Source organism: Hippocampus zosterae, chromosome 16 (assembly GCF_025434085.1).
Source record: "Hippocampus zosterae strain Florida chromosome 16, ASM2543408v3, whole genome shotgun sequence".
In the NCBI taxonomy this organism is placed as follows: Eukaryota; Metazoa; Chordata; class Actinopteri; order Syngnathiformes; family Syngnathidae; genus Hippocampus; species Hippocampus zosterae.
The window spans coordinates 11,359,502-11,372,439 of record NC_067466.1 but is presented as its reverse complement, the minus strand read 5'-3'; the positions used below and the strand labels follow the sequence as shown (position 1 = coordinate 11,372,439).

Here is a 12,938-nt window from a genome sequence, read left to right as displayed (position 1 = left end):
CTGTCCAACGTTGCTGGTTTTGTTAGAGGCTTGTGCACATCAATTTCGTATAGCAAAAAGAGACATAGCCAGCTTTTTGCAGACACTTATTGTACAGTTAAATGAGGAAACAATGGTAATAGGCTACTTAATCTGCTTGACAATAACAGTGAGAAGTAGCCTAACACGAGGCTCAATGGAGTGGAGTATATAGGTGTGAATCATTGACTTCAGTGATTCCCAACCAGTGTGCCGTGAGAGCTCTCACGGTGTGCTGCGGGGAATTATCAGACTTAATTGGTGATAAAATTATTTATGAAAAATGAATAATGTATCTTTGTCTGTCTATCCAAGCTAACAACTTATAGTGGCAGAAAAAGCAAATAACTGATCTTATATGAGATGGCAAAAAGTATTAAATTGACAGATGTATCCTCTTTTTATGACAATTTTGTTTGGTGGGGTGCCGAGTGTGAAGCGGTTGGGATGAAAATCAGCACCTCCAAATCTGAAACCATGGTCCTCAGTCGGAAAAGGGTGGAGTGCCCCCTCCGGGTCGGGGAGGAGATCTTGCCCCAAGTGGAGGAGTTCAAGTATCTTGGGGTCTTGTTCACGAGTGGGGGCAGGAGGGAGCGGGAGATCGACAGGCGGATCGGTGCAGCGTCTGCTGTGATGCGGACGTTGTATCGGTCTGTCGTGGTGAAGAAGGAGCTCAGCCAAAGGGCGAAGCTCTCAATTTACCGGTCGATCTACGTCCCAACCCTCATCTATGGTCACGAGCTATGGGTCGTGACCGAAAGAACGAGATCCCGGATACAAGCGGCCGAAATGAGTTTTCTCCGCAGGGTGTCCGGGCTCTCCCTTAGAGATAAGGTGAGGAGCTCGGTCATCCGGGAGGGGCTCAGAGTCGAGCCGCTTCTCCTCCACATCGAGAGGAGCCAGATGAGGTGGCTTGGGCATCTGATTCGGATGCCTCCTGAGCGCCTCCCTGGTGAGGTGTTCCGGGCATGTCCCACCGGGAGGAGACCCCGAGGAAGACCCAGGACACGCTGGAGAGACTACGTCACCCAGCTGGCCTGGGAACGCCTCGGGATCCCCCGGGGAGAGCTGGAAGAAGTAGCTAGGGAGAGGGAAGTCTGGGCTTCCCTGCTAAAGCTGTTGCCCCCGCGACCCGGCCCCGGATAAGCGGTAGAAGATGGATGGATGGATGGATGGGTGCCGTGCAACTTAAAATATGTGCCATGACTCACTAAAGGTTGGGGATCACTGACATAGTGTATATTTTGTTTTAAAATAGGGACATACATTTTCATACAGTGGAGAAGATGAGACACATGTAATGATAAGAGCATTAAAATCCATCACAAGAAACACAATTTGTCTGCAAACAGGAAGCATCATTGAGTGCACCCTCTGGAAGTACTAGAGTGTTTCTAAATCAGCAACTGGAATGTTTTCTTGCTGCATTTGTTCAGCCGCAAGACTTTTCTAGATGGGTCAATGACATGGCTATAAGAAGCTGGAATTTCTCCATTGCGAGACTAATAAAGGTTTTCTTAATTTAACTGGCTAGACTTACATTTTTAGAGCACATTTCTGCTGCCCCACGCTTCACTACAGAAATCGAAAGGTTAAGTACATTACTTATAAAGACTATTTAGAGCAGTGTTATGGTAAATGTGACATACTATATTGCAACTATTTTGTGGTTATATAACGATACAATTGAAACTGTACGGCTACTCAGTAGTGTGCACAGATAACGTGGAAGGCAGATGGACACAGAATTGCAGTCCAAATGGGAATCAAGTGGCTCAAGAAATCAAACAACCATGACTTTTTTTTTTGTCAGTAAAGAAGATGGTGTAATGTCCAAGACGAATCCAACAATTTATGTAGTGGCTATGGTGCCGTAAAGGGAAATTAAGTCAAATTTTTCATGACAATACCCCGTAATGTTTTGTGTTTTTTGTTATTGTAAAGTGTCCTTGGGTGTCTTGAAAGGTGCTTATAAATAAAATGTATTATTATTATTATTATTATGTTCTATCCACCCCCACTAGTCTAAACAGACTAGAATTGTGTTTGTGGAATATGAAGAAAGCATTTTTTTCAACCGTGGGCTTGTGAAGCTCTTTGAGACTCTTTTGTGATGAAGGGCGAGATATTGTCCTGCAAATGTATTTGCAGGACAATTTTAATAAATCTCTCTTCATAGTCCTGTTCCATTTTTAAATGATCACTTGTAAACATTCCTAGAAAATCACAATGTCTTATTACTGGGCTATTTTTAAAACGGCCCCACGGGTGGATTTTTCCGCTTGCTTCATATTCCACAAATGCCATATTAATCAGAATACCATCTTTGGGCTAGTGGGACTGCATAGAACATATTATTAAAGAGAAAATTTTGGACTTGGATACCCCCATTAAAACAAGTACACTAACAGTAAATCTGCAAACATCTGAATGAAAACATTTAAAACACGAATTGCACTTGCATAAGTGGACACATCTTATTCCCACTTGTATCACCCAGTCTTTCTCTCAGCTAATAGCCTGCAATTTTTTTGTATCCATCTCCATGACAACCACCGATTTTCTGACAGATTTGCTGGCAATGTAGTAAGAGGTGAAGTCTCGGGAGGGAGAGTGAGACACAGAGAAAGAAACAGGGAAGACCCAACCATCTAAAAAAAAATGCTCCAATAAATGTACAGTACACTTTGTACTCAAATCATGTGAGATGAATTGTGAACATAGTAAAGCGGATGCTTTAAGAAAAAAAACAACAACTGGCTAATGTCAATCAAATAGTCTCACATCGTGACAGTGATCAAATCTACATTTCAGTGGTCAATGTGAACAAGGTGACAACGTTGGATTTTCCTCACCAGTAAATTGCCAGGGCCGCCGACATTTACTATGAGTCTATTGTACGTAAAGTTAGCTGTAACCGATTCCTCAACTGTTACCTTGAGATGTGAATGGGCTGTTCTTCAACTATGTCCACAGCCAGACAGGGGCCATGCCCTCTCTGGTGTTCAGTGGAGGCAGCAGGTTCTCTTCACACAAGAACTTCAGAGGGAAGTGAACCAGCAGTCCTTGGACTGCCTTGAGCTCTTCTCTGGCCTTTTCGGGGTCTGTGTCACTCAGGCGCTCCTTGCTGGTGTACTCCTTGAGCTCTTGCAGATTGTGGACAGAATTACAAGGTAGGCACCTGAAGACCTGTAACCCCGGCAGCATAGATTGTCAGAGAAGGTTAAAAGAGTGAGATGTGAGATACAATTAAATGATTATTATGATTGTAGAACATAGCACAGACGTCTCGTAGTCATCCACAGGACAGTTTTCATCATAAAAACATCTATGGATACCTTGTTGTAAATAGTGGCATTCATTTTGGCAGTAGAATTCCACACCAAGAAGAACAAGTCATCACTGATTGGATCATCAATATTGAGGCTTGGATTTGAAGCAGCTCCAACAAGAACACTAAAAAGAAAAGAAACAGTCAGTGAAGACAGTCAGTCGGTATTTTGGAGGATCACATTGTGTCCCCTGACCTGAAGCACTCTTTACGCAGAGCAAGTGTAAGGGGTCCTGCTTCGTACTCCTCCCCTCCCATGATGGACGGGATCCTCTCTTCATCTTCCACAAGCACTGCCAGCTCACTGTCCCGGCTGCCCAGCATGCTGCGATCATTGATGTTGGCTGATCCTGGAATCAAAATGGGGTGTACAAGCATTTCCTGAGAAATCAGTCAGCTCATTTTGAAATATGACTCATGAACAGATAGCGACCATAACCATATGCTGTATTTATTTTCTTCCTCTGAAAACACAGGGATTTAATCAAATTTAAAAATTAAAAAATAAGCATGGTTATCTAGACTGGAGTATTTAAGTTTTTTTATGGATTATTCAATATGATAGACCCTCATCCATTTCTTTGTCATTTTACTCTGTGACATCATCACTCGGCATTCATATGCAGTCAGGGGATCTCTGCCTATCCAATTAAGCTAATGACACAAAGGTCAAAATGAAGCTCTGACTTTGAACTTGAAGGTGGTGACTCACCAATTATATAGCAGCGGTCATCTGCGATGAGGGTCTTGCTGTGAACATAGATGAGCTCAGTGACAGGCGACTGGGAGAGCTCCGCTTTTGTCCTCAGGCCACAGACTGTGATGTACTCTGTCCACTTGTCCTCCACTGGGAAGCACAACAGAATCGCATTGACTTATTTGGCATCACGCTCGGACAACTTCCCGCTTGAATACATACTGTATTTAGAATGAATGTCAAGCAGGCGAAGAATGAAAATGGAGACAGACTGGGCAGATACCTAAGAGCAGTGCCTTCGTTTAAAGGGGCAACACAAAAGAAAGAGAGAAAGAGGTTACAAGCGGACAGGTGCAGCTTAATGATGAGATGGATTGAAGAAATTAGAACACAAGAAGATCAAATAAAAAAAACACTCACTTTCACTGAGTCTTGACAGGATGGATTGTTCCCCCCGACATATAGTCCTATGACACAAAGAATCATTTCAAACTGGATTTTTAATGTATATCAATCTTATTAAATTAGCTACTGCTACTTTAGTACAACTAAATATAGGTCACAAACTACTGGATAACTGGGCGTTTGATGTCTCAGCATTTGTTTGTTGTTGTTGTTGAAGCTTGTTGTTGTCGTGAATGACAAACTTCAATAAATATCAACCACGTAGGATAAAAATATCTCGGAAGGAATCAGAAATTCTGAAAACATACACGCCTCTGAACGGGCAGAGTGCAGAATAAGAGATAAAAGAAGAGATGAAAAAGGCTCTTACCTGTAGGTGAAGTGAAGAATGGCTTGGATCGCATTCCCCCCTCCGGTACTGATGTCTCCCTCAAATCCAGGCAAAAGTGGGATCACCACAAACACCCGATATTTCTTCTGCTCTCTGTAAGAAAAACAACAAGTTGGTGCTCTTATCTTTTATTCGATTAAAATTCATTGTATCCATTTTTTGGCGTGTTTTATGGAGTTGCTCCATAAAACATTGACAGAATAATTATTTAACATGCGTTCTTATATGATTTGTTTTCGATCAAAATACAAGGCGTTGTTGCGGCGGGCTGACCTGTAAGCGCGGAGGATTCGGTTCACAATGGCATCGCCGATTCCATTGTGGACCGTCTTGCCATCGGCGCAGCTGATGAAGAACTGGTTCTAATGGTAGCAAAAAGCAGATGGCAACTCAGTGTGAGGCAAAGACTTAAACCGGTAGCTTGCTGGCCGGCGCAGTTGCAATCGTACTTTCATACTCCATCAATATTCGACTCACACAGTCTGGCTTTGTGAGCCAACACCAAACACTCCCACTCCCACTTCCAAAGGCCACTTTACCTTTTGCATAGGCCGTACTGGTTTTTAACATGTCACGGGAATACTGCGATGCATGCTGCCGCGTTCAGTCACCGATTACAAGACATGCGTTTCTTACCTCGATGTAAATGTAGTGCTGGCTGTTCTCAATGGTATGGATGTAGGCACTGAGGATTGAGTTCTCACAAGTGCCAGTAGACCACCGATCCGCAGAACGTAACACCTGGAAAAAAAATGGTGCGCAAGCGTCATCATTTTGCAATAATTGAGTTAAGAGATCCAAATGCGATGCTCATTACGAGAAAACATATTTTCTTCCGGATGATTAGAACAGTTAAATAATTTCAGCTTCCCATGATCTAAACCAATGGAAACTGTGCTTTTATAATAAGATACATAACGTTGTTATTTCGTTTTGCCAGGTGTACAAACCAGGAAGCAAATAAATTGCAGCCCCAGCTCAAGGTTATTGACTCCTGAAAACAGTTGAAACATTATCCGAAACCTGGACTCTATAGTTGTAGGGAAGCTGGTTCAAGTTACAGGCAAATACCCACAGCACAATAAGTTACTGACACATGCTCAAAGGCCTCTTCTTTTCTTGCTACCTGCTTTACACGGACGGCTCTTGTACCGTCACTGTATAACGGGAGTGTTCCTGAAAAATGCTTGCCATGAACCACATGGCAAATCCCGTTGAACATGGAACAGATCAGTCTGCATTTTTTCCTTTCTTCCTTTTCGGCTTCCTTCAACGTTTAAGTTTTGTGAAAGGCTGAAGACTGTTCCCGAGTAACTGCTGTAAATGGTGTTCAGATAAAACTGACAAAGTGTGGGAACAAGCTTCACCACAAGGGGGGAAGAGAATGCATGCTTAGGATAAAGTATGGATTTGGCGGGGCTTAAGAACCACAATGCAAAAACAACTGAACCCGGGCAGTGACGGAAAGTTACCCGGTACATGCAAGAAAGGAGCGGCAGCAGAGCCCCTTCGATAAAAGTTCTACTCGCTTTGGCATTACAGTTCCGTGTGAATGCTTGAAAAATTACAGCATCAAATAAAACGTTGACTTACAAGATCTTGCTTGCTAAGATTTGTTTGCCAATTGACATTGACTAAAGGTATGGGAGAAAATACTATACCTGCACTTTGGCCTTCTTGGATCCAGGCACCGTGAAACACAGTTTGTCAGCAGAACAATGCGATTTGGGGAGCAGGTAGGGGTAAAAATCGTCCTTGTACTTGATTTTGAAGATCTGCCAAGACAGCAAATAAAAAAAGCCAGGTCATTTTGACCTTCCCCTTGAAAACAACATCCAAAAGCTTGGTGCACTGCATAATTAATAAAACAAACAATTATGCAAATGATGGACCCTGCTTTAGTTAACATTGTGAATCGCAGTCACAATCTCATAATGACCCTAAATACAAAATGACATTAACATGGGCCTAATTTACACCTAAACCAGACTGTTATTTCTATGTTTCCTGCAATTTTCTAATTTAAAAAAATTATAGGGATTTTAACATACTTAATAAACAAGTGTTACAAAACTTTCCGGAGCAAGTTTACCTAAATATAAAGTCTTCAGTTTAGCAAAACGTTTTACTTCCGAATTTATGGGAACATTTCTATTGCAGCATGACTGCGTCTCTTCCAACTTTACATCTTGTAGTTGTATGGCCAAAAGTATCCGCACATTTACAAAAAGTAACACTCCCTTAAGTAACTTTGCCCATATTTGACCTTCGTGAAGTTCCAGCGCTGGATGAAGTGACGAGCAACATCCCTGGCTGCTCTGCCATGAAGAGCTGCCGACAGGTCGCGCCACGGCATGCGAGGAACTCTTGTACGGTCAATGTTATCTGAAAATATAAGGGAAAAAAATGAATCATTTTAGCTCCAGAGACCTGTGTGTTGATTCCATGCGGAGCTTTACCTTCAAATGGTCTGTCCAACTGGACCCAGTCTTTCCTAATAAAGTTGCTGTAGTCTTTGCCTAACCACAGTTTAGTGTTGCCTGTCAGGTCCACAACCTCCTGTGTTTGATTCTCGGATGATTTTGGACCAGCCAAACCATTCTCCTGGTGAACATAGTCAGCAAGGGCCAACAGGATGGGTAACAGAATGCAACCATTATAAACAATAGGCTCGATTACTGCCAAACGGCACCAAAAAAAAAAAAAAAAAGACGACACAGTCTTACATCCGTCCCTCCTTGCGGCTCCGTCTCTTTCACTTTTCCAGCAGTGTCTGTTGAGTCAAGGTCAGTGAGCCGGTACTGGCTGTTGTCCCATCTCCCAAATGCCAGGTCGATTCCCCCGACAAAGGCTACAGTTTGATCAATGGCCACCATTTTTTCATGGTGAGCCCAAAGGATCACCGTAGATGACATATGGTCAGGATGTCTCATTACCTGTTGAATAGAATTTTTAAAAAAAAACATACATTAAAAAATAGCTTTATTCTCTTATTTATAAATTTGGGTCAAAAATTGGCGCACCTTGATGTTTGGATGCATATCCATCAAAGTCCTCTTACTGTGCTCGCTATTGATGCCAAGTGCAAGCTCCAGTTCTTTGTAAAGCAGAACACACACTTTGACTCCTAGTTCCTGCACAGGGAAAGTTTAAAAGTCGATGCACATATGAAATTGCAATTTCCTCAAAAAATGTGCAAATGCAAATAAGCCAGACAGAAATTAACTGAAGACTTGATACCATGTTAGCACCTGTACTTGATAGATGATGGACAGTGTTTAGTCATTTACTCTGAAATTTGTCACACTTCACTACTAACACATTTACACACTATTTGCTTTTGATTGAAGATGTTTAAAACATTTTTTTAGAGTTTACGAGAAAGAAAGACATAATACAATAAAATTAAGATAAACATAAGAAATAATACCCACAGCTTTGCGTTTGAGTACTTCATCCAAGCGCCAGACATTATCGGTCGCCGGTCTCTTCAGGAACACTTCGGGGCTAAGCCTGATATTAAAAATATCATATTTTAAGTCATGCAAGTATGATCACCTCGAAAAAAGAAATTCTCTTTATCAAAAAAATGAAAATAAAAAAATCCAAGCACTTACCACCAGTCTGTGATGAAAATTTCCTCTTTTGCTTGCTCGAGCGCATCGGCAAGGTCGGCAAAGTAGTCGCTCCCATTTACATACCTTCAACAATGACAATTCCTCACAAATGACATTCACGTTCAGATGAACGCTTAAAGACAAGACACTCTAGACAAAATACACAAGATACCATTTAGTTAGTGTGTTGTCCCGTGGAGGAGCAAATCCATCGAAGCGTTGAACTTTCAGGAAATGGCAAGTTGCAGCTAGACGGTTGATTTCATGACTCCACCAATGTGCTTGTCGATAGCTACCGCATTTGATGATTAGATTCCTGAAATCAGCAAGTGGGAATCATGCAGCACACTTTTACCAAGGAAAAAGGATGTGCATCCTTTCAGCAAACACAGAGCACATTTACCGAGTGAAGTTGTCGATGCATACTCCGTATTTAGTGCCGGTGTAAGCACGGCCCACTTTCACGTTGAACTCGGGGTCAAAGAGCAAAACAAAGTTGATGTGTCCGTTTTCTCGGTTCATGTACATCAAGAAAGAATCTTTCACCACCAGCCACCGCCGTGACCAGCGGTAGCAGATCTGATGATGGCCGATGCAATTCAAACCTTGAACACGGTGACCCCCTGACCTCTTGAAGATGGGCCCTTCCCTAAGCACAAGCGCAGCACAGTAAATGAATTACAGTCATTTCTCAGCATCCATGTCCATCGCTTATCACAAAAATACAATTGTGGAAGGCTTACAAGCCTTTGGGCCCAAGATCCGTGACGAAGGAGAGAGCACCGACCGAGAGAAACTCCAGCTGTGGGTGGGGCGCAGAAGAAAACATGCCGCCGAGTTAGTCAAGATCATTTGATTACAATGCATGTCTTTGTTTGTTTTTAAAAAAAAATATTTTACCATGCTGTGGTCATTCCTACAGAACGTGTTTTCCAGCAGATCATTCAGGTGCTCTTCAAGGTATTTCTGCATTAGAGAAATAAAGAGTGTAACGGTAAGTGCAATCAGAGAGCACAGATATCCAACATTTCCGTAAGAATAAAAATAACTATATCAGTCTGATCAAGGATTTAGCAACAATACAACAACAGAAGAAAGCTACTGTATGTGCTCTACTGTGCACGGGATGTAATATGACAGGTTTTTTTTTCTGATACCATTTTGCTGGAGGTCCTTCTAGTCCGTTGATGACCGCGTAGGCTGGGCATTTCCTCAGACATGGCCCTCAGCTGTTGCCTTTCCTTTGCAAATCTGGAACAGACATTTGAATACTCACACAAAAACTTTGGACATTTTCCACTTTAAAAAAAAAATGTCACTCTGACAAGGTTGATTTGCATAATCGGTTGCACCGACCTTCCCAAAGGCATTAAATGAATCATCATACGGTGGTTGTAAAGGTCTCGATGCAACTCCTGGAAGTGCTTGTGCTTCCTCTTGACCGTCCAGTGGAATTGACCATGGGTTAGCATCACTGTGTACAGGGTGCCGACATGGACCTACAAAAATGAAATAAATGTACACCTATCATTGCAATACCCAGATATCAAGCAGATATTCCCTCCAGGGATCATGAGCAGAATATAGATTGGTCGGATAAGCGACTCGTTAGATTTGAAGAAGAAAATGGATGGAGATGAGAAGAAAAACAAATCCTAGGTTAACTGTACTTCCTCATATACGTTTTATAAAATTATATTATAATACATCCATCCATTTAGTAACTTGCTGTGGCGACCTATGATGGGATAAAGTCGATTTTATTTGAAATTATGATCACATGACCACAGACTGCATCTGACCATTACATTTTAAAATGGCGTCTAAAAATAATAATATCCCAAAAGGAACTCCTTGCCTCTAATAAATGCACTGTCAACTCTGCAGTTGAGTAAATGAATGCCCCCAGTCACCTTTTGAGGAAATATTATCAATAATTTTAATGCACATTCCAATGCTTGTCATTCAGCATTCAGACAATCACATAAGCACTGTACCTTAGAGCGAGTCGTGTATCTCTCTGTGTTATCCACTCGACATGTGATCGGGACACCAGGAATCAAATAAGGTATACCCTCCTCCTTTAATTCTGGAAGATGATGTATCACACTAAATGGTCGGCCCTCTGTTTGGAAAAAATAGAAATACAATTTCTTCTGATGCAGAAGTTCATTTGCTCAATAGACACTCAGCGCCCCCTAAATAGCTCAGGTATTTCTTACCGGTGGTGGATAAGAGTTTGTCAACCTCGTCTCGTCCCAGAACGCGAAGGTCATGAGAGAAGCGTCTTTTATCAAGGATTTGGGCTGCAGAGGCCTGAGAGGGAGGCTCAATCTCATCCTCTGCAGTGGCCATTGTAGATGCAAGTACCAGCTACACTGCTGCAAAAGAAAAGCATGAAAAGAATTCATCAGCCAGTGCATGGGGTTCAGGCAAAATAGTGCACAATAGTTCCATAAAGGATCAGTCTGACAAGAGGCTTTTGTGAGAAACTGCAAAAGCTTTCAGAGGATGTAATCTGATTTCATCAAGACTTCTGGCAGTTTTCTTGGAGTCTATGTGATCTCCGATTTGCCGAACCAAAGATTAACAGTTGTCCATGTCACTTTCAACTTGAAAATGCTGGTGTGACAGGTTAACTGGTAGCCACCTAGAGTTTCAGACGGGTCAGCAAGAGCATCGCTGGCGCCGGAAGCAGTTATTTGCTGCTTGGGCCATCAGTGAGGAGGTGGGGGGGGGGGGGGGCAGGATGCAGCTACAGAGCGGTACGAATCTGTGTGAATTCTTTTGTATGGGGTGCGTGCATGTGGGTGGGTGTCTGCACGTTTCCTGGGAAACAGGCAAAGGAAATGGAGGGCCACTGTGCATATGTGAGTGAAAAGAGAGAAGGTGGGGGAGGGTAGTGAAAGTTTAGGCAGGAAATAAACAGATTTTTCCCGACACCGTTTCATTGGACTCAAACTTTACTGACTAGGACATTGTGAGTGCGCATTAAATAAGAGACCAGAATGCTACTTGGGTCAATTTGACACAACTTTCTAGGTCATTTTGTACAGAAGAACCCCATTTTTAGGCTATTTTGTGCAAAACAACCCAAAATGTTTGGTCAAATTCAGTATTGGTCAGTCAATAAGATGTCATAGTCAGGGGACAATGGATTCATTGTGATCACTTCCTGTATTGGTGAGGTTGCTGCTCGGTATAATTGAAGCAATTATTAATTAATCTCCTAAGCAGAAAAAAAGATTCATATGTTACAAGTGAAAAGAATATGGCATGTCAGCAGTTGCGCAAAAGTGTAAATGTATCCTTTCCTAAACCAGGAATACACTGAATGTTTCCATAAACTTGTTGACATGTGTCAAACCATCACAAAACTTGCTGACTCTCACATGGCCCAAGTATTCATTAAAAAAAGGACAAATGAATTAAATATCATTATAACTAGGGCTGAAGAAATAATCAAATCCAAACCGACATCACAATGTAATACAGCAACATTTTCAAATTGTAAAGCCTGTAGTTTTGTTAACAACACACATAGGAGGAGGACCTTAAAAATGATCGCATATTAAATATGGGAGCTGACGCAGTTCAATTACTTTTAAAAATCGTTCAGTCCTTCCTTAGTGCAACATTCCACTGTGCAGGTGTACCTCGTGAATTGGTCGGCAGATAATGACTTGGTAGAAGTTTCCCCGTGAATCATACCGCAACTCCACAATTCGCTACACTTTTCGTTTTTTAATCCCTCCTAATGTGTTGAGTCAAGGTTAGATATCGTTGCCAGTGAACGTGCAAATGCCAAAAATCTGAATGTCGTCTCCACCCACCTACATGTTTTGACAGCGACACATCCCCGAACAAAGTCAATGAACTTGGGAGGAGGGGGGTAGTAAGTGACTGAGGGTCACAGAATAATCGTTTTTTCTACACCGGTACCGACTGAATAGTCAAATGTGCATATTTCACTGGCAAGGATGCGACATATCGATGCAGTTAGCGTCGAGCTGAGGCCCGGCGGTGCCGTCGCCTTTTAATACTCACTCTCAACTCAAAAGGAACACCAGCAGCTCAGCATTCTCGGCTCCTAAACACCCACGACGACCTTAACTTAACCGTATAGTCACACGTAAAGCCATTTTATCACCGCGGCGCAGCGTTTCATTCAAGACTTTGTCTACACTCGGTCCTCGCGTACGTTTTGTACACTTTAGTCCCCTCCCATTTGGCGTCCCTGAGTACAGCACCGCGGGGAGAGGAGAGGAGCACAAAGGAGAAATAGGAGTTCCTCCCTTGTCACAAGCGGGAGACAAGACGGGACGTGTGTCAGGAGGACTGCACAATGATTTTGGTTTCGACCAGCTGTGTCACGCTCGCACAAACCAAAGCCACAATTTCACGATATTTTGGCGCAGCCCCCAGAATTTCATGTGTGTGTATGATGATCGACCGACAGGAAGAACTGTTTTGGCAGTT

At 42.5% G+C, this 12,938-nt stretch overlaps 1 protein-coding gene across 3 annotated transcripts; it reads right to left on the bottom strand.

Moving 5' to 3' along the window:
• Positions 1-2,725: 2,725 nt before the first annotated feature.
• On the bottom strand, positions 2,726-12,731 carry pld2 (phospholipase D2). Of its 3 annotated transcripts, none has more exons than XM_052046968.1 (24): positions 12,507-12,727; positions 10,682-10,840; positions 10,457-10,584; positions 9,816-9,958; positions 9,617-9,710; positions 9,360-9,425; positions 9,203-9,261; positions 8,863-9,108; positions 8,632-8,775; positions 8,460-8,543; positions 8,277-8,355; positions 7,866-7,976; positions 7,569-7,778; positions 7,302-7,446; positions 7,109-7,227; positions 6,504-6,617; positions 5,479-5,583; positions 5,116-5,204; positions 4,822-4,935; positions 4,467-4,513; positions 4,062-4,196; positions 3,546-3,699; positions 3,357-3,474; positions 2,726-3,207 (listed from the first exon to the last, which is right to left on the bottom strand). In XM_052046968.1, the coding sequence occupies exons 2-24, from the start codon at positions 10,812-10,814 to the stop codon at positions 2,983-2,985; spliced, it is 2,862 nt and encodes a 953-aa protein (XP_051902928.1). In that variant the 5' UTR covers positions 10,815-10,840; positions 12,507-12,727; the 3' UTR covers positions 2,726-2,982. The 3 variants fall into 3 exon arrangements, 2 of the variants coding, with proteins under 2 accessions (XP_051902928.1, XP_051902930.1); XM_052046970.1 differs by lacking the exon at positions 12,507-12,727 and adding an exon at positions 12,116-12,271; XR_007959039.1 differs by lacking the exons at positions 2,726-3,207; positions 3,357-3,474 and adding an exon at positions 4,269-4,342 and having other exon boundaries at positions 3,615-3,699; positions 12,507-12,731.
• Between the last annotated feature and the right edge of the window lie 207 nt (positions 12,732-12,938).

Coding starts and splice junctions, on each gene's coding strand:
- pld2 (XM_052046968.1), bottom strand. CDS start 10,814: ATGGCCACTGCAGAGGATGAGATTGAGCCTCCCTCTCAGGCCTCTGCA. Junction 9,959..10,456: donor GATACACGACTCGCTCTAAG/GTACAGTGCTTA, acceptor TCATTTTTGTAG/GTCCATGTCGGCACCCTGTA. Junction 4,197..4,466: donor CCTGTCAAGACTCAGTGAAA/GTGAGTGTTTTT, acceptor TGTGCTTCCCAG/TGGAGGACAAGTGGACAGAG.